At 32.9% G+C, this 21,072-nt stretch overlaps 3 protein-coding genes across 5 annotated transcripts; 1 reads left to right on the top strand and 2 right to left on the bottom strand.

Moving 5' to 3' along the window:
• Positions 1 to 2,483: 2,483 nt before the first annotated feature.
• LOC129284416 (probable calcium-binding protein CML25) lies at positions 2,484 to 3,448 on the bottom strand. The gene has a single exon (XM_054919895.1). It carries the CDS (start codon positions 3,210 to 3,212, stop codon positions 2,640 to 2,642), a length of 573 nt encoding a protein of 190 aa, XP_054775870.1. The 5' UTR covers positions 3,213 to 3,448; the 3' UTR covers positions 2,484 to 2,639.
• A 3,265-nt stretch (positions 3,449 to 6,713) lies between these two features.
• Positions 6,714 to 12,935, bottom strand: LOC129284324 (kinetochore protein SPC25 homolog). 3 transcript variants are annotated; one of them, XM_054919750.1, is made up of 8 exons: positions 12,704 to 12,935; positions 12,502 to 12,567; positions 12,176 to 12,322; positions 9,641 to 9,739; positions 9,446 to 9,535; positions 9,228 to 9,368; positions 8,717 to 8,889; positions 6,714 to 7,141 (listed from the first exon to the last, which is right to left on the bottom strand). In XM_054919750.1, the coding sequence occupies exons 1-8, from the start codon at positions 12,873 to 12,875 to the stop codon at positions 7,130 to 7,132; spliced, it is 900 nt and encodes a 299-aa protein (XP_054775725.1). In that variant the 5' UTR covers positions 12,876 to 12,935; the 3' UTR covers positions 6,714 to 7,129. The 3 variants fall into 3 exon arrangements, with proteins under 3 accessions (XP_054775725.1, XP_054775723.1, XP_054775724.1); XM_054919748.1 differs by having other exon boundaries at positions 6,714 to 6,888; XM_054919749.1 differs by having other exon boundaries at positions 6,714 to 6,888; positions 9,228 to 9,350.
• Positions 12,936 to 14,098: 1,163 nt separating this feature from the next.
• On the top strand, positions 14,099 to 19,208 carry LOC129284642 (uncharacterized). The gene is made up of 10 exons (XM_054920165.1): positions 14,099 to 14,390; positions 15,026 to 15,077; positions 15,214 to 15,291; positions 15,757 to 15,781; positions 15,877 to 15,909; positions 16,016 to 16,137; positions 16,236 to 16,366; positions 17,488 to 17,711; positions 18,500 to 18,747; positions 18,865 to 19,208. Exons 2-10 carry the CDS (start codon positions 15,075 to 15,077, stop codon positions 18,952 to 18,954), a joined length of 954 nt encoding a protein of 317 aa, XP_054776140.1. The 5' UTR covers positions 14,099 to 14,390; positions 15,026 to 15,074; the 3' UTR covers positions 18,955 to 19,208.
• The last annotated feature ends 1,864 nt before the right edge of the window (positions 19,209 to 21,072 follow it).

Below are 21,072 nucleotides of genomic sequence, written 5' to 3'. Positions count from 1 at the left end.
GTCAAGAGGTAGATAAAAGGAAATTACACTTGATTTCTTGGGATACAGTGAAATGCGGGAAAGAATTGGGAGGTTTAGGGATTAAGGATCTAAAATATCAAAATACTACTTTCATTATGAAGCTTTGTTGGAGTTTGATAACTAAACCAAATGCTCTATGGGTTTAATGCATAAGGAAGAAATAAAGATGCGGAGATAACTTTTATCTTGAAGTCACTCGTAAACAATGTTCCTCAGTGGTTTGGCAAGCAATCACTCACACTTGGGAAGATTTCATGAAAGGTGTGGGGAAAAAGATAATAGGCAAACATAATACCAACTTTTAGTGGGACATATGGTCATGCCTTGATCAACCACTTATTTATTATGTTGATCAAAACTATAACACAATTAATCAGTTAGATGTGGTCAGCAGCATATGCTATCTACTGGGCAATGAAATATCATTAATTGGATTAGTGTCATACCATCATTGGTGATTAAGAAGATAAAGAGGTCAAAACCAACAAGTGGCTTTGAGGCTGATCAACTAAGTTGGAGATCTACTACTGATGGTTCTTTCATTGTCAAATCAACGTATAATTTTCTCCAAACTATTGATCATGGGTCTCCAGAACCTTTATGGAAGAAGATATGGAAATGGCCTATTTTTGAAAGAATCAAGTTTTTCTTTTGGAAGTTACTCATCAAATATTACTTGCAAATTCACTTAGAGCTTTACGTGGTCTAACCATAAACAATGAGTGTCCATTTGAGTGCCATAGAAAGGAATCCATCATACACATCCTTCGAGACTGTGAGATTTCTAAAAGAGTGTGGGAAAGAATTATTAATCCTAATGATTTTACTGCTTTTTTCTCTGTTGATTTGTAGGATTGGCTTAAATGGAATACTACTCACAACCCAGGAAATAGAAAATTTGGAAGATGGCCTTGGATTAAGGTTTTTTGTAATATGTGTGCTGGCTCTTATGGAAGACTCGATGTAAAAGACTCTTTAAAGGAACCCAATTCAAGTCTAATGAGATTATACATCAAGGTCTCTACTTGCTGATGGAGGATTCAAGTACCAATAAGTTTAAACATGCAATATTCCAAGGTTTTTCAAATGACGCAGATAGATGGACCCCTCCACCTAAAGGCTATGTTCGTGTTGATGTGGATGCTTTCATTAACCAACAAGGACATGCCACTTGTGGGGAGTGTTCCGGAACGAATAGGGAGATTGGATTCTAGGCTTCAGACATAAATTAGGAAGAGCAACCATCTTAGTTGCTGAACTTCTCGCTATAAGAATAGGATTAGAGATTTGTCACCAAAAATTTCAAAAAATCAAACTATTCTCTGATTTATTGGAAGCCATCAACATGCTTTTTAGGGATTGTCATTATGATTCTTCATTTAATTAAGTAACGGCAATTTGTGATCATATTTACAGCCATTGGAACCTTATCATAAAACAAACGTCCAGTGAGAATTTGAGTTGTGCTGATTACTTAGCTAAGACTGCTTACACTGCTGGAGTGAACACTATTTTACTTTAAAATTGTCCCTTAGGTTGCTTAGACATCTTGTTGTCGGATAAGAGGAATGCTTAGTTTTTCTTTGCTTCTATTCAAGCTTTGGCTTGCTTTTGTAACTCAAAAAAAATAATAATTATGTTGATTATTTGGCTAAATTATGTCACAATTTAATTATTTTTTTTCCTAATAAGATGGTGGATAATGAAAGAATATTCTCCTTTGTTTGTAACTATTTTGTTCATTATGTTTTTATAGCAAGTTTTCAGTTTCTATTAAAATAATATTTGCATAATGCTAGGAAAATATGAACTTTATCAATCTAACAACAGGAAGTATAACAAATGTAATTTTAAAATTTATATTGATGATCACATCTAAAAATCTAAAAATAATATAAAATTACAACAATTCAGATGTGACTATGTCAGATGAAGATTTGAGATTATTTTTTTTTTACAAAAAACAAAACAAAATTTTAAAAAAATTACACAAGGTCCCTACCAATGAACATAAATCTTTTGGAAAATAATAATTAGGTCCCAAAATTTTGAGTTAATTATAGTTAGGTTTTTAATAAAATTTTCTACAAAATGAATTGTAAACATCAATTCAAACCATTACAAATAAAAATTTCTGTTACAATGTAACAATTACATTTGATATTTAAATAATTATTTGTAATTAAAACTCTTGAGTTTATAAGTATTTAAATTGATATTTTCAACTAATTGTTTTAAAAAAATTTTATTGAGGAGTTATTAATTTAAAGTTCAGAGATCTAATTGTCATTCTTCCCAAATCTTGAGGAAAATGAAAGATATAACTAACATCCAAAGAGCAGAGCTTACTAATTAGATTAAATTTGGAAAACAATTTAAGAAAATTGAAAATCATGAATAAGAAATTCATTTATGTGCACATTTAGTTTAGTTATTTGGTGAAAAAAAAAAGATACGAGCTATGAAAAAAATTATTATAATCTTTATTTATATTTCAAATCTAACTGTTTAGAATTCGTAGTCTATCAAATTTGCAGGATGTGAAATTCCAATCCCCATATCATAAATTGGGAAAAAAATTTTGAAAAACAAAAATAATGCCACAGCCAAACAATGCCTTATTCGGGCTTCACCCTGTCACTGGTATCATGGCGAGATCCCTTCATCATCATCACTTTAAACTCTTCGAAATCAATCTGGCCGTCACCGTCGCTATCGACGCCGTGAATCATCCGCCGGCACTCCGCCAGCGAGCAGTCGTCACCGAGGCTCTTCATCACCATTTGAAGCTCCTCCGCCGTGATTTTCCCGTTGCCGTCAATGTCGAAGACGGAGAACGCGTCCTTCAAATTCTCCATTGCCTCCACGGAATCGATCCCTTTTGTATTAAGCTCGATAAATTCTTGAAGACTAATAAATCCGTCGCCATCGGCGTCCACCTCACGGATCATGTTATTCAGCTCCTCCTCCGTGGCCGGTTGGCCCAGGCTTCCCAATATGGATCCCAGCTCCGATGCGGAGATCTTGCCGTCTCCGTTCACGTCGAATCTCTTGAACACCTCTTCCAGCTCCTCCGCGAGCTGGGCACGAGAATGCATTGACAGCGATGGCGATCGGGACGTGATCGGCGATGCGGCGGCGGCGGTTTCGAGCAGCTTCTTCTTCCGAGAGAAGAGGGATTTGAAACCCATGATGGCGATTAATGCGGATTGGCCGGTTAAAAGCTAAAACACAAAAGGAAAGGAGGAATCAAGAGCGAGAATGAAGAAGCGATTGATGATTGGATTTAGAGGGATAGCATTAAGGATTGACACAGAGATTGGGAGGGAAGAGAGACGTAGGAAGCAGGAGGAAGAATGCGAAGAGAATCCATAACCTTCGAATTGAGAAACGTCACGAACTGGATCCAATTTTGTTTGTTCAAATGCCAAAATTAGTGAAATTAATAAATAACAGACGGTTTGATGGGGCCTACACTTGCTCAATCCGTTAATAGAATTTCAAACTTTTCCTTTCTTATTCCCACCTCTTTAAAATTCCTTTGTTTTTCATTTTAGCTATCCATTTGGTGGTAATTTTTTAGAGGTAATCTTATTCAAGATATTATTAAATATTAAATATTAAAATTTTTTTTGAAAAAAATTTAAATTTTAATTCATTGCATTATGAGAGGTTAGTTTCTTTTAATGGATCAAATCTTTGTCAATCGTTTTTCAATTTTTATGAGTAAAATTATATTATCTAGAATCAATAAAAGTTAGTTCAATTTGTAAGTATTTAACTCATAGCTCTTAAGGTCATAAGTCAAAATCTCATTGTTAATATAAGATTTTTGTTGGTGGGTAATTTGTAATTGTAAGTACTTCTATAAAAACTTTTTAAGCATAAATATATGCCCTGATCTTGATAAATTATCAAGACTCAACTCATCTAATTTTGTTTTTATAAAAAGAACTTATCCAAAGAATGAAGACTCCATGTACAATTGCAATATCCTTTTTTAATACATGAATGTAATCTATGTGCTATATCTATATTTCAATATAGATAAAACCTACATCTCCCAACTCCCAAAAAAAAAAAAAAAAACTCTATCTATATATCTACATTCTATTCTAGTATTATTAGCATACACATACATTAATATATTTATATTTATATATAATATTATTTTTTTAAAAAGTATATATTTATATATCATTGATAGAGTCATGAATAACATCACCATCTCAATTTTAGTAGTATAAAGTACAAACTACAAAGCATGGAACCAACCGTTGGCATAGAAAAAAGTGCATGGAACCAACCGTTGGCATAGTAAAAATTAAAAAGAGCGTGGAACCAACCTCCTTGTTACCTCAAATATGACAATTTATAGTGGGAAAAAAAATCAAAAACAAGAATAAAGTTTTAAATTAAAAATTAAGAAAAATGATCTTTTTTTTTACTGAAGAAATACATTTATAATTAAAATGAAACTACATCAACGATATATGATTTACTGAATGAAAAAAAAAAAAGATCTTCTAACTATTATTCCTCACTGTTTGTTTTCTAATATTCATTCTCGAAGATTTTCACATTTTTTTATTGTTTATGGGTGTTCTTTTATTAAAGACAAATTATATTTTAAGATATAATTAAATATTAAATGTATGTATCTCTTTGAATAGAAATTCAAAATTTAATTTATTATATTATAAAGGACTAATTCGAATTTCCTATATCTAACTCTTGTTAGTAAAGATTTTCATGTTTTAAATGTGTATAAGATCTTTTATAAAAAGTAGACATTTATTACATGTTTTTTTAAATGCCCTTATTTGCAATAATATTAATTATAAAGAAAGAAAATTATAACAAAAGTGAACCGGAGGGTTGGCTTGAAAGTTTAATATGTGACACTAACTTTAAAAGAAAAAATCAAGACACTAAAATAATTTCAACCAACCGTTTTTTATCTACATAATTTGGTTAGGTAGATCTTATAGAAAGGAAAAGAGTGAGTATAATTTACTCCCTTTGATTGTTTTTTTATTAATCATATTTTAAATGGTTTTCTTGGTCTTTTAGACAAGCTACTTTCCCTTAATTTTTGTAATCTTTGATGTACAATTTCAAAACTATCCTCAAGCAAATTCTAAAATGTAGTGCAATATTTTAATTTTTAAGAAAACTCTTTCCACATATCAAATTATTCTTTTTTAAATTTTGGAAAAAAAAATTAAAATGTGATTTGTTTTTAAGACAATTTTATTATTCTAATCAATTTACTTTAATTTTTGATGAGTTAATTAGAAGTAACTTAAAAAAAATGTATAATAACTTTAAATTTGGCTTCTAATTTCTACCAAAGATAAATCATTTCAGCATCATTAGTACCAAACAAAGCCCCAAAAATGAGTGGAGGAAAAGCTTATGTGGCTAATGTTTTTCTGGCTTGGAAGGCACACATGCTCAGCTCAGGTGCGATGCTGCGATGGTGCACGTAAGCAAGGATTAATGGGGCCGTGTTAAATCGCTCTTGTCCAAGTATTTTGAAAACCGCCCCATGTCAACGTCTTATAGGTCAAATAACAGTTGGTAACAACCGTCCCACATTAAAGGATTTTGATTAGCCTGAGCGCAGATTTGAATATCAAGCCACTTAATATTTGAATTTCACTTTGACTGATTTGGATTTATCTTCTCATTCTCAACTTCATCTTCTCCATCCCAAGAGCCATAAACGGGTGTATTGATACTTGATACAAATTTTCTCATGTATAAGTTACATTTAATTGATTTATATAAAAAATAATTTATTTGAAATTAATTTAGCTAAAATATATAATAATTTCCTGAACTTTAAGTCCGTTACCTGTAACCTTTTTGATATTTTAAAGTTGAAGATTGACTCTACCTTTTTATGCTCTGACCAAGGAAGCCTTAACATTAGTTCTCCTCTCATTAATGTCAGGTTAATAAAAATTACACTTGGCATCTAATGTGGAATAAAAATTTGCCATGTCATCAAATTTTGTCCAATAAATTCATGCATAAATTCCAGCACTCACTCACCATGTTTTTTGCATTGTTATTATCCCTGCCATTGCCCTTTTGAATTTAATCTGTGGAGTCCTTAGGGATGATTAAGTGCGATTTTAAGATATTTTCTCTTACCATTGCTTTGCATCAATGATTCATTAATTCATGGCTATTTTACGTCATCTTGTGTGGTTAAAGGAAGATCATATTGATGAAGTTGAGGGACGGATAGATACAGGCACGTGATGAGGTAGTTGGACACGTGACCAGAATTAACTATGAATGATGACGCATCCCCAGTTGAACAAAACATAAGAGCAGAAATTCATTTTTTTTTAAATAATAAAGAGCTGAAATTCTTAGGCACCGAGTTGTTTCAAATCACAAAAATTGGATGCCGAGGCAGTGTGTTAATTGAATTGCTAAGTGCACGTAAGCAATTTTCAAGTAAGGTTATTTAGGCCACATGCTGCCATTAATCATAAGACGATTGTTGACTAAAAACTGTTTAGGGATTGGATGCTTATTTTTCTTTTAAAAATTTAAAATTATACGACCACCCAAAATCCGTATATTTAGGAAGTGAATAAAATTATATAGGATATATGCATGCCAATAGCAAGTTGTCCTGGAAGCAAGGCTATAGGATACAGGCATCTCATTCATGACCCAAAATCCTTATCTATAACATAAATCAGTATCTATATGGATACAGAAAAATACATTATCAACCATGTGCTAGTTGTAATTAAGACAAGGGGGGAAGTTAAGACATTATATATTTACTGCAGTATTTACACTGTCAACCATGACTGCCCCAAGAACTGTAACTGAAACAACCTAAGAAAATAACAAAACACAAGCATCAGGAAATATATTGAAAAATACAGAGGCACTAATAAAGGGGCAAGTTGTGTCCCTATATCTCAAGTTACAAAAACATTTTGTGAAGCTCTTCTTATGTTTAGATACAGGTTCATCCATCTACAATTCAGACAATGTCTTCATCCATGTGTCAACTTGTTTAGTCCAAAGGCATCAATGGTGACCACGTGAGTGGTACAGAGAAAGCGTTTCCACTTTATTTCTTAGCCTGCCATGTAAGAGATCTTAGCTTCCAATTTCCATTTACCATGCACATCAAGGGCCGAAAGTTAAATAAGTAGCCCAATAGCGCAATGATTGATTGCTGTCAATGAGCGAGCATCACAAAAAGGCATAGATGCAAGAATCACATCCAATTCTCGTTATCTAGACTAAGTAACTTGCCATTTGAATTTCTATATGATGGAATATTAAAATAAATAATATGCCGAATAGAAGAATCGGATTAGAGTCTCACTAAACCCAAGTGTAGAAAAGTCTACCTGACTACCCCACAAGTTTAGACAACTAAAATCTAGACTATAATACACAGCGGGTGTACCGAAGAGAAAGAGAGGAAGAGGAAGAGGAAGAATGAACTAGAGAACTGTTTGCTCTGGAATAATTTTACCTCCAGCCTCTGATCACTACTTATAATGAAGGAAAGCCTTCGTATAAAAGGAAGATCCAATCAGTATTAATTCACCTCATTATGGAATAAATATGCTGATTGGAATAATGATTATTATGATGAAGGATCACTTCCTTTTCTAGCTATTAGTCAAATATTAATACCAGATTCCAATCAATTCATTATGACCGGAGTTATGACTCATCATGGGCTGAAATTAAATTCAAAAATTCTTTTTTTTTTTAAAAAAAATTCAAAAATTCTAACACTATGCAATTCTATTTGACGCCAAGACGGATTAATGATTGTGATTCCCGTTTTTTTATGCACAGACAGAATACAACAGTCATCAAAATTTGAGCAAATAGCAGCATGTATTCGTCCAAAGCTTATTATCATTTTAATATCAGAAGCATTAAGTACAGCTATGGTCTGAATAGGAACGTTCTAAATAGAATAGAAACATACATTATATAAAGTATAATGCCGCCCCTGTTTCAGTATTCACAAATCACAACCACTCCCGGAATGTTGACTATCTAGTAGGAAGAAAACAAAGGACCAAGCAGCAATATTCAGGTGATGGAGGGTCTCGCTCAAATGGGCCGGAGGAAAAAGCAAAGCTGGTGAAGGGGAAGGTTCATCACAACGTCTTTCTTAAACAGTAACATAAGTTCTAGGAAATTGACAAATTCTTGAGGTTAAAATTCAAACCACTAGATTTTCAGTCATCCCATTGATTTTCGCCAGTGAATATGATACTGAAAAACAGTTTATTTACTCCCACCAACTTCCAGTTCCAGGTTCTAACATCTGTAGAACCTCTATCAAAGATATAAGGCCTAAGGATGGCTCTAAATTTATTCAGCTAGAGGAATTTTTCAGTAGTTAAAGTCCGTATCATTTTTCCTTGCCCACTTATAATACCTCATCCAAGGTTCAAACATTAAAGAAAACAAAAGCCCAATGAAAGCAATGTGTCTAACCATAATCAATTTTTTTGCATAAATTGTATAATAAATATATCATAAGGGAAAGGTACAAATAAAATAAACTTTCATAATCATAACATGATAATAACTTCATCTGGGGAGAATTTTGACCTTGCAGTGACAACAGATGGTGCTGACAGAATTAAATCCAAGGAACACAAGTGATCAATTTGATTCATACCTTCAAACGAGGAGACTGGCGAACGGATGAGGCAGATCCAGGGGACAAGGCAGCAGACATTGCCCTTCTTTTGAGGGTTTGTTTCTTGAAAGTTCGATCGCCTTTTGCAGGTTGAACTTGATTCTCGTTTTTCTCGGTAGGGGTATCATTTCTGAAGGATGAGGTGGATAAATCTGGAGCAAAAGTTGACAAAATAGCTGATTCTTGATGTTCACTATTTAAGGATGATACGTTGCATGTTTAGTTAAAGTTATAGAAGTTGATACTAAAAAATAAAGCCTTATTATTAAACCAACATCTGCTCATTCAAGACAAGTAGATAAACAATATTACACCGAACAAGAAATAGGTTGAAACTTCCATTTAAATAAGCATATCACGCCAATTCCCACTGCAAAGAGAAATTCCAGGATGATGGAAATCACAATTAAATAAAACTAGAGCACCAGGACAATTGGCATCCCCATTTTATGCATGAAAACTGATGCGCATATACAAGCCACAATCATACCTTTTGTCACTGCTTCTTGGAGCTTTCTCCTCATGACTCTGACAAATTTAAACAGCCCATTTGCCTTGTTTAATTCATGGATAAACTCTTTGGTGCCTTTAAGGGAGGGTTCACAGTTCAACACTGAGAGAAAAGCAACAACTTCAGTTTTACAAAGCAGATCATTGCATTGTTTTGAGATTATTTAAAAAAAAAAAACAACCAAAAATTCCACTTACATGCGTAAGTATCATTTTCATGATGAATGGTAAAAAAAAACTCCTCTTTGGGGTTGTTCACGTTAATATTCTTGAAGGTGAACTTCACCCCTAATATGCAGAAGAACTTGTAAGGATATCAATTAAGTGAAGAACAGAAGAAGGATAAAACTCAGACAATATGAACAACATCAAATCTAACAAATAATCAGTTACCATGTCCACCTTCAACATGGAAGCCAAGGACTGTATTGTACCATGAGACGACCTCCTGTATTTCATCTTTTCGTTGCTCAGTATTTTCATTTGTTGTCCCTTGAGATGAAGCCAAGGATTCGAAATATATCAGCATTTCTCATAATGCATAAAAATCCAATTAGTAGGAGGCAAGCATAAGGAAGGCATATGGGAGCAAGGGACACAACTACAATTATAAAATATTTCCTAGTAGAAGCGAGGGATAAATGAAAAATATATCGCAAAACATACCCCAAAATATTTTCCTTCCTATGAGCTGCATAGAATTTTGGGGCATGCATAAAACTAAATATTGGTACTTGAAATCAGTATCAGTGTTTCTCAAAATGCATAAGATCACATAATCTCTCTCTTTCTAGTTTTGTCGCCTTCAAGTGACTAAATATAGAGTGCTTAGCAGTTACTAGTTAGTACTGAGCATTGAGTACATGCCAAATTAGCCATTTAACAACAATGTCATTTTCAAATAATCTAAACTTTTCAATGATGGAGAAGGTTCATCTAGTAACTTGGAGGATTTAGTAACTGGTGAAGGAGAATAAAATTTGTCATTCTATCGAATAATACGTGATAAGGAGGTAAAGGAAACTCTTAAGAAAATGGCAAATGGTAGAGCCAACGGACCTGATTGTATATCTATCGAAGCGTGGAAATGTTTAGGTGAAGAAGGGGTGAGATGGTTAACTAAGTTATTTAATGTGATTTTACGGTCCAAGAAAATGTCTGATGAGTGAAAGAGAAGTACATTAATTCCTATTTATAAAAATAAAGGAGATATTCAGAATTGTACTAACTATAGAGGGATTAAACTCATGAGCCACACAATGAAATTGTGGGAGAAAGTAATTGAGCACAGGTTGAGATTGGAGACAAGTATTTCTGAGAATCAGTTTGGTTTTATGCCAGGTAGATCAACTACAGAGGCGATTTATCTACTAAGGGGATTAATGGAAAAGTATCGTTGTAAAGATAAAAATCTACACATGGTTTTTATTGATTTGGAAAAAGTTTATGACCGTATACCAAGAGAAGTGCTTTGGAAAGCGTTAAAAAAAAAGGGAGTACGGATTGCTTATATTAAAGCCATACAAGATATGTATGAGGGGGTAAAAACTAGTATAAGAACGCCTAGTAGTCAAACAAAGGATTTTCCTATAAAGATTGGACTACATCAGGGATCATCTCTGAGTCCTTATTTGTTCAACTTGATCTTAAATGTTTTGACGGAACATATTCAAGGGGAAATTCCGAAATGTATGCTCTTCGCGGATGATATAGTTCTTATAGCAGAGACAAGAAAAGAGGTTAATTGCAAACTTAAGTTATGGAGGAGAGCATTGGAGTCGAAAGGTTTTCGTCTGAGTAGAAGTAAGACGGAATATTTATATTGTAAATTTGGTAAAGGACTATTCGATAATAATTTGAAAGTGAAATTGGGAGACCAAATTATACCTCAAGTGGAAAAGTTTAGATATTTGGAAGCCATTATTCAAAATAATGGCGAAATCAGTGGAGATATTTCACATAGAATTCAAGCTGGGTGGTTTAATTGGAGAAAAGTTAAAGGAGTTATTTACGACCGTAAGGTGCCTAATAAACTTAAAGGAAAGTTTTATCGCACTGCTATCAGATCGGCAATATTATATAGTAGTGAATGTTGGGCTCTAACGGGACAGCAAGAGTATAAAATTGGAGTAGCAGAGATGAGAATGTTACAATGGATGTGCGGACATACACGTAAAAATAAAATTCGAAATGAGCACGTACGCGAAAAAGTGAGGGTGGCACCTATTGAAGAAAAAATGGTAGAAAATCGGTTGAAATGGTTTGGGCATGTACAAAGAAGACCAAGGGAGGCACCAGTGAAAAAAGTGGAACATATAACTTTGAGTCCGATTAAGAGAGGTAGAGGAAGGCCTAAGAGAACACTCTTGAAAGTTATTGAATGCGATCTCTTAATTAATAATATTCCTAAAAGCTTGATAAATGATAGAGCACAATGGCGTCTTACAATCCATGTAGCCGACCCCATCTAGTAGAATAAAGGCTTGTTGTTGTTGTTGTCGTCGTCATTTTCAAATAAAACTTCCAAAGATACTTCACAGTTCATGCAAGATGGCGGGGATCTTGATGTCGCTGTGACTTATTAAACTAGATATGAAAGATATGCTTAATTAACAAATAAAAATATCAAAATCTTCAACATCCATGTCTCATTCTAATGGCAAAATTAACAATCATTTTTAAATGCTCGCGAACTAACTAACAGTGGCAATACTATTCACCTTTTGCTCTTCCACAAGGCCACAATTAAAAAAAAAAAAAAACAAGTGTCAAACAGGTAATAGAGTGGATAAAAAAAGTAAAAAAAAAAACAGATGTGAGTGGGGTTAAGATCATGCCAAAATGTGAACAGGCATCTGGAAGCATGATAACTTTTAGAAAATTTCTATAAAGTAAATGCAGCGAGTAAATTCACAAACAGATCATTACCAAGAGAATGCTGAGATAAAATTTCAGCATATTCGGAGTTCTTGGTTTTTTGCTCCTGGATACTACTCTTAAGATCTTCAACTCTAGTCTTCGCAGAAGCAATAGCATCCATTAACGCGATACGCTTGGCCTCTTTGCGGGTCTTCACTGTGTGAAAGTGCAATTAAAGAGTTGCAAAAAGTAATAAATTAAAGCTCAGTCACTGCTAGCCAAAAAGAAACGTTAAGTCACTAAAAGCAAAAATGTTAGGATATTTGCAGTTTACCACAGATAAATTCAAACTAAAATCCACCAAAATCAAATGTAAAGCAAGAGTGAAGATGTACCTCCCTGTGCTTTAACCAAATCATCCTCTGCATCCCTCAATTCAACTTTAGCCTCTTCTAATTTAGCTGGGAAGACAGAATAAATCAAAACATGCAATCCGCGTTACAAACGATAATTTCAAAGCATAAAGCTGGAAACCCACATTTATTGTAGACCAAATCAACAGGAAACACTGAAAGCAAACCATTCAGGAATCTTCACCTTGACATTGAGCAGTTTCTTGTGATCTTGCCCATAGTGATTTGAGAGATTTACGATGAGAATCAGAAAAAGCATCAAGTTTGTGCTGTAGAATCGGAATCTCTCTATCGCAGATTAAGCGCCCGAACTCCATCTTCATTCGATCGATTCCGCAATAGGCTTCGCTAGTCATCCTGTATTGCACAAATGCCACGAGAGGTAAGCATTTAGCATTTTTGAAGACTTTTTTTTTTTTTTGGTTTAACCCGCCAAATTTTATTTTGAAACACACATATACACTACATGCGAAAATAAATAACTAAATTAAATTGTCTGGCGGCAAAAACACATAAATAGTTATCAACATCATCTTCAATACCATCAATATCATTTTTTAGTTTTATTACCAAATGAAAATCATCAAATAAATGTATTAAAAACGTATTGTTGTATCATTACGTTCCAAACAAGATTAAATAATTGATTGATGATTGATTTGAATATTGATTGACTTTTAATTTTAATAGTAAAATTCGAATCCATCCATATCTCAATTGTTTATATCGTTATATGAGATATCAATGCATTGCTATTGATTGATATGTTCTGGATATTGATTGACTTTCACCTTTTTTAAAATTTCTCTCTCTCTCTCATTTTGGATATCTTTATTTTTATCAAAATAATTATTAATAATTGATTGTGTTATCAATATATTAAATATTAATAGTATATAATAAAATTTATAAGAATAAAATACACCTACCGTCCCTCTATTTAATTTACCTTAACTATACATATTTTCCTTTTATTTATGAAATTTATACAAATTAAATTAGCTTTGGTTAAACACCTAGGATGACGTAAGGTAAAAGAAAAAAAAACTTAATAAAATATATTTAATAAAAAAAAGTGATAAATTATTCAATATACTTTATTTTTATATAAATTTTACCAATCTTAGCATGATATTTTCAAAGTTTTTTTTAACTGTTGTCTTAATTAATTAATTATTTAAAGTTTTTTAAAGTAAGGGAGGGAGAGTAGAGAATTAGATTGTATAGGCAAATTAATAATTAATACTTTCAAAATTTTTAATATATTTACAAATAAAAAATTAATCATTTTAGAATTTTTAACAAAATATTATTAAAAATGGGATGGATGGATTAAAGTATGTGTTTTAAAAATAAATGTGAGGTCATTGTAATTTTAGGAAATGAAAGGGATGTGATTGTATTTTAATCAATTTACAATTACTCATAATAATCATAAGTTATAGATCTTCAAATTTATAGGTACAAATCTTATATATCTATATCTTTAATTCTTTATCTTTATCTTTTTTTTTTCCCCAAAATCCTGAACCTGATTATCTTCATCTACGTCTATATATCTGTGTATATAATAGTTGTAAACTGAGAAGGCATCACAAATCGTCAAAATCATATTGTGAGCAGAGCATATTGGCAACGATCGCAGTTAATTTAGATTTATTTTTTACAACCTACCAAACACGAGCATAATTTCATATTACGCACCGAATCGCATCTTTTTTAGGCTTTTGGTTCCTCAATCTGCAATCCAAAGCTTGACTGTTCCGTTTCCAGCTTCGAAACACCATAAATCCAGAAGCAACACTTCTCGTTTTCCTGGATTAAAAAGAAAACTTTCCCTTGCAATTTTCGATCAGAGGTTCTCAATTCAGGTAAACTTTCTTTCTTTTTTCGTTTTTTTGGAGTGATGGTAAACTTTCTTTCTTGCTCTTCGTTTATGCATTCGATTTTTTGATCGCAACAATTCTTTCTACGGGCTGAAGTTCGATGCTTTTCCTACTGGGTCATTCTCTAGAAATCAGAGGCAAATGGTTATTCTTTACTATTTATTTTTTTATTTGTTTATGGGTGCTGCTTCTTCTAGCTTGTAGTGGAATTGTCTTTATACATAAAAATATCAGTTATTGTTTTTATTTTTATTTTTATGCTGCCTCTCTTTGCATAGCCCTGACGGACGATGCTAGTTCTACTAGGAAAATCTACCTGCATTTTTGCTATAATTTTCTCCTGGTGAAATTGAGTACCTGGGTTCCTCGCATGCTTATTTAAATTCCAAATTTGATGTTAATCTTGCAGGCGCCGAAATTTGTACTAGATTGCTTGTTAAATTTTATGGCCGAATTGTTACTTGTTACTTATGTTATGAATTATGATCGCTTGTAAGTTGAAGGTCCTCTGGTCCTCGTTATTGCTTTGTTTTATGTTAATTTGCTTATTCTGTGCAATCGGCTTGTCAGCTTTTGAGGGCTTCTTATGTTATTTAAGCTCAGAATCGTTTGTTTTACAGGGAGCTTTGAGGGTTGATCATCTGTTGTGAGAATTTTACAAAATTTAAAATGGTACGAATTGTAGTGCTTTCAAGGAAAAGTGGATGAGCCCATTTTTTCAGTTCAATTGATTGTTTAATTAGATCCATTAATTCTCTTACTGCTTCTTGTATCATCAATATTAATGATATTGCACTCTTGTGCTCAGTTTTTTGATGGATATGGATACCATGGTGCATCTTTCGAGCAGACTTATCGATGTTACCCTGCTTCTTTTATTGAGAAGGTCAGCATTCTTCTATTCCTGTCATTTATGTTCGGACACGCAGTGGGCAAATATTTACCTGTCTAATTGTGCATGCTATATATATATATAGATATATATATATATATATATATTGGGTTCTACAGTAAATCATCTAGCCTTTTCCACTTGTCATGCTTGGCTTTCTCTTGACTATCTGGTTTATATAACTTTTCTGTAGAGAAAAGGAACAATTAACATGGTAGGAAACTTTTTTTATGCAAACCTAAATCACATCATCATGTAGAATTTGATATTGTTGGGTCCCCTGCATCTGTTCTTAATTACCAGAACATCATTTGGAAAACAAAGACTTAAAGTGACTTGGAAAACTAGAAGGTTGAGAAATTGAGGAAATTGAATCATAAGAGTCTTGATCTTCAATTCATTTTTTTGTCAAAAATGAAAAGTATTGATATTCTTTTTTTCTTTTTGTTTATTTCGCAGCCTCACCTCGAAAGTGGTGATAAAAGTAAGTTTCCATATTTTTGCCTGATCTGTTCTTTTGTATCATCAAATTATATTTGTTCTTATCTAATATTAATTACAATTCTTGTTTTGCTTCAGTTATAATGCCTCCTTCAGCTCTTGACCGTCTTGGTTAGTTGAAATTCTGTCCTTATATTTTGTTGCATATTCTTCTGATCTGATGTGTTGGATGTCTAGTTAGCAAGCTTTTAAGTCTAATAGCAAGTGTAATTTTCAGCATCTCTGCATATTGATTATCCAATGTTGTTTGAACTTTGGAATGATGCTGCTGAGCGGGTGTCTCATTGTGGGGTGCTGGAGTTCATTGCAGAGGAAGGCATGATATATATGCCATATTGGGTAGGCACTCAACTTATAATTTGGGGAGTATGAGTGGTGTGCTTCTCCTTGAGATTCCAGTTTTAATCCATGCTGCTTCTTCATGTGTTCTTATACAGATGATGGAGAACATGCTTTTACAAGAGGGAGACATAGTAAAATTGAAAAATGTTACTCTTCCAAAGGGGACATATGTTAAGTTGCAACCCCACACAAAGGATTTCTTGGATATCTCCAATCCTAAAGCTATGTAAGTTGACTGAAAGCTTATTGCATTCAAGTTAGATGTTACAATTCAATTTACCAACTGATAAGTTACTCTTGCACGGATGAAATTCCTAAAGTCAGCATGTGTTTTGTCTTCCAAATGAAGATTTATATGATGCGTACCTTCATATCATCTTTGACAGGCATACCCATGTTGTTTGATGTCTTAGTTATTGCTATTAGTATTAGGGTTGTTTAAAACCCAGATGAACCTAATTATAGTAAAACCTATCTTTAAGTGCCGGCACTGGGTTCAGTTTACTAGTCACTATCATATGAAATGTTCTCGTATTTACTATTTTTCTTGTTTAGTGTTGTTCAGCCATTTAAAATTGACAACTAGAATAATAGGATATAATGTTCGGAAGTTTCAGTTTACCTTCGTGAAATTTCTTGGCATCACCTGTCTAACCTCATGAAACTAAACCAATCTTCAGATAGGTCTAGTTTGGTGGGCTGATTTCATTTGTCTTCAGATTGGTTTAGAATAAAATAAGGGCAAACTTTCTAGTCATCTCGGTGTTTGATGTAACATACTTGAACCAAGCCAAGCATTAGGTAGACGCCCCTTTGTTGCTATCACCAGGAGTTGTAGGCTTGCGTTTACTATTTAGCTTGCTTAAATGCAACTTACCTGTTCATCAGTGAGGTTTGCCAATGGGTATATATGGCTATTTCCTTCAACAGCTGCAGATTCAAAAACAAATTTAGAAATTTATAAAATTGATATATATTTGACATCTTGATTCCTGCATGCTTCTCCTTTATCACAGGTTTTTGAGGGTTTTTTTTTTTCTCTTTTTCTTTTTCTTATCCTGGGTAGCAGGATTGCTTATCCTCTATAGCTGCAATCATTTTTTTCTTTTTGTTTTTTTTTGCTTTTTTGAATCAAATTCTTTTCTATCCGAAAAAAAAAAGTGCTAGGTAATCTTGAGAGTGTTAGAGAACTATTCATTCTATTAGAAAAATATGGCTTAAATCAAGATTTCACTATGCATTGACATTGGATGTATTTCTGAATTATTTAGACTTCACTATGTCTACAACATTACAAGTTGTGGATCTTCTTTTAGACATTTGAGTGCATTTTGATTTGACATGCAGATTAGAAACAACATTGAGAAATTTCTCCTGCTTGACAACTGGAGATAGTATCATGGTGGCATATAACAACAAAAAATATTACATAGATATTATAGAAGCCAAGCCTTCTAATGCGATAAGCATCATTGAGACAGATTGTGAGGTGGACTTTGCACCTCCCTTGGATTACAAAGAACCTGAAAAGCCCATTGCACCACTTTCTGCTAGCAAGGCACCTGAGAAAGGTGCATGATTGTCTCTCTTAATTTAATTTTAACCTTTCCTTTTCTTCCCCTGTCTTGTGAAAGGGATTTCCTCCTTTCTCTTCAGATATTTGAGTGTATTTTGATGTAACTTACAGTTCAAAAGTACGCTTTTGAATTTGCATTATGTATCACACCATTTTGATTACTTGGGTTGAGAGCTAGGTTGTATGTGCATGCTATTGACTTTTGTGTTTTGGCCAGCATCACACTTCTTGTTTGCAATTCCCTGCGATTTGACACATTGTACGGCCTGAAACTTCTTTGAAGAAACCCTGGAGCCTTAATGGATTGGGACCCAAATTAGTCTCATCATGGCAAGAAAGATGACTTGTCAACACCCTTTGTTTTGCCTCAAGACCGCAGTACTCTAATAGAAGTTTACAAATAAAGAAATCTAGGATCATAATGTAATGAGGAACCTGCCATTGTCAAAGTTATAATAATTTTTGTTTAGAATTTGACAAAGTATTGTGGTAACTATTATCCAAGGCATTGAAAATTAGACTATCCATTGAATTAGTTAAGGCACTAATTTAAAGGTTAGTGGTCAAAATTGTAGTTGAATTGTAGTTAGATCAATCATAAACAAAATATTTCATTAAACTGGTCAAACCACTAATTCAATAGTTTACCGGTTCAACTAGTTTTCAATACTATGCTACTACTTGTCAAAACTCCTGTTTTATATATCAGAGCTGTACTTTACTAAGCCTCTTTTAGTGCTTTCTCTGTTGTCATCGTATGACAAACTTTTTATTCCTTTGAAGAGGCCCCTGCTGAAATTGAACCCAAATTCAACCCGTTTTCTGGAGCCGGCAGACGTTTGGATGGAAAACCCTTAAATTATCAGCCGCCTCCACTTTCTTCTTCAGCATCTGAGGACAAGAGACCCAGTGTTCTAAATGGCAGCAATGCGCAGTCTTCTGCAGCATCAAGTTCACAAAGCAAGTCTCGGGAATCCCAAGGGAAGCTTGTGTTCGGCGCTAACGCGAACCGGTCTAATGAAACTGCAAAGGTAATTCTTCTTCTTCATGCTAGTATTTTCTAATCTCAAGTCGCCATTATGCCAGCCAAATTCCTTCCCTAGATAGTAATTGACATACTATATTTCTTTTTCACCTATGGTTTGCAGGGAAAAGAACCAAAACAAGAGCCATCTCAAGATAAAGAAGAACCGAAATTTCAGCCTTTCACAGGGAAGAAGTACTCGCTTCGAGGTTAACGTAAAATCAAGTTTCTTCAAACATGTATTGTAATTTGCTCGAGGGATAAGTTAATGGATCGAAGGATACATCAAAAGGCTGTGTTGATCGATAATTTGGTAGATAAACCAGTGAGATGCTACAAGAAGCACGATAACTTGTGTCTTTGTCAACAAGGCTTCGGCCACTTTAAGCTTGTTTCTGGCTTATTTATGCTCATTAGACTGTCCATACCTTAAGGCATTTATTGGAAAGAACTCTACTCTTTTTTTTTTTTTTGGTCAGGTCATGTGATATTTGATGCTAACATAAGAGGCAAAGACACAAGGTCTTGAGTATTTTGACATTTTAATTTTGGATATATTTTTTCCATTAATTCAGTCGTTAGACCAGAATTCAGAATTAATTATTCTGCCGATTCCAAAAATCTTAATTCCGACAAATTTCTAACGGGGGGGAAAAAATCACTGCTTTGCTTATTTGATGATGTTAATTCCGACAAATTTCCAACGGAAAAAAAAAAAACGCATGTAATTTTTTAGAAGTCGTATTACAACTAAGTTATAAATATTTGGATAGATCTTAGGGGTGATTAATTACTTAGTTTGATTACCGAACTCTGAAGCTTCTTACATGTCAAAACAATATCTCTCCCGGCTTCGACGCTGGCATCCGCTTCCACTCAAAAAGAAAAGAAAGAAAGTCCTAACTTGGAAAGGGCGAGACAGAAAAAGTTTGGCAGCGCAAGCTTTTTGAGTTGCTGGGTTGCTGGCAGTTTAATGCACGTCAGAGGGACGTGAAATTTATATTTAAAAAAATAATAATAAAACCTTCCTGAATTATATACTCCCTTTATTTTTATTTATAAAAAAATTATTACTTTTAATTTATTTTTTTATATAAACAAAATTATATTTTAATAGATATCTATTACAAACTTTTTAAATTACTCCTCATAATTTTATCATTTATAGTTATAAGAAATAATTAATAAATGTTTGATTAACATAATTAATAAAAAATATTGTAACCTAATTTTTTATTTTCAAACATAATTAATATAGTTAACCAATTTTTTTAAATTGTGTGATATAATTTTTTTCCTATAAATAGAAAAGGAGGGAGTAAATGATAATTTAATCTCTCAAAATATCATAATTTTACTAAAATTCTTAAGAACATGCTAGATGAGAGGTTATCATTTCACCCATGCATTTATATAAAAGTATAAGTGCGTTCATATATTTCCTCTGATCCAAAAATCAACAGTCTTTAAAAAAAATCACATATTAATAAAGTTTTTATTTTTATAAAAATATTTTTAATTTCAATTATCAATGTACTTTATGACGGGTGATAAATATATTTTTTTTTTGAACAAATAAAGTGCGAGATACATTTACATAAATATTTAGGTTAATAAATATAAGGGATAAAATAAAAAAAATTTATATGTATTAAGTTGCTTATATTTTTCAAGATTAGTTAAAAAAAATACTTATGTTTTAGATTGAATAGAGTAACTCATATCTTGTTAATGATTAGTTATCCTAGTGACTATAATGTTTACTTGGCATGGAGTGCAGGGTTCAACCTTCATATGAGTGAGCGTGCAAGTGTTTATTAATTGCTTCCTTAAAAAAAAAAAAAAAAAAAACTCACATCCCTTAATGGATTTACAGAAAGCTTAAGCTGCAGATGTCCATATGCATGTATATACAAGCAAGGTTCTGCATATTGTAGAAATAGAATGGAAGCTACTTAAGAAAAATTCTTGCAAACCAGAAAGAAATGTACAACTGAGTGTGTGTGTGTGTGTGTGTGAAAGAGAGAGATACTTTCTTCACTACACGTCACTCACCCGTGTTGCGGCCATTATTCAATTTCTATAATATAATTCATTCAATTATTACTTCATTCCCCCAACCAACAAAACATCCTAGGGCATCTCAGTATAAAATACTTTTAATAAACAAGCATGGTAGCTTTGCTGATGCAGAACGAGATCATGACGCAACCCAACGCAAATCAAGTAACTAAGGAAGAGATCCCTTTAAGGCTACTCTAGAAAATAGGTCAACCTGATTTATTATAAATCATTGAATTAATATCTCAATTAGATCAATAAAAATATTTTA

Source organism: Prosopis cineraria, unplaced genomic scaffold (assembly GCF_029017545.1).
Source record: "Prosopis cineraria cultivar Desert tree isolate PC_DT_omini unplaced genomic scaffold, ASM2901754v1 PC10, whole genome shotgun sequence".
NCBI classification, from domain to species: Eukaryota; Viridiplantae; Streptophyta; class Magnoliopsida; order Fabales; family Fabaceae; genus Prosopis; species Prosopis cineraria.
Note: the sequence above shows the minus strand (reverse complement) of the source record. Positions and strands in the feature narration are given on the sequence as shown.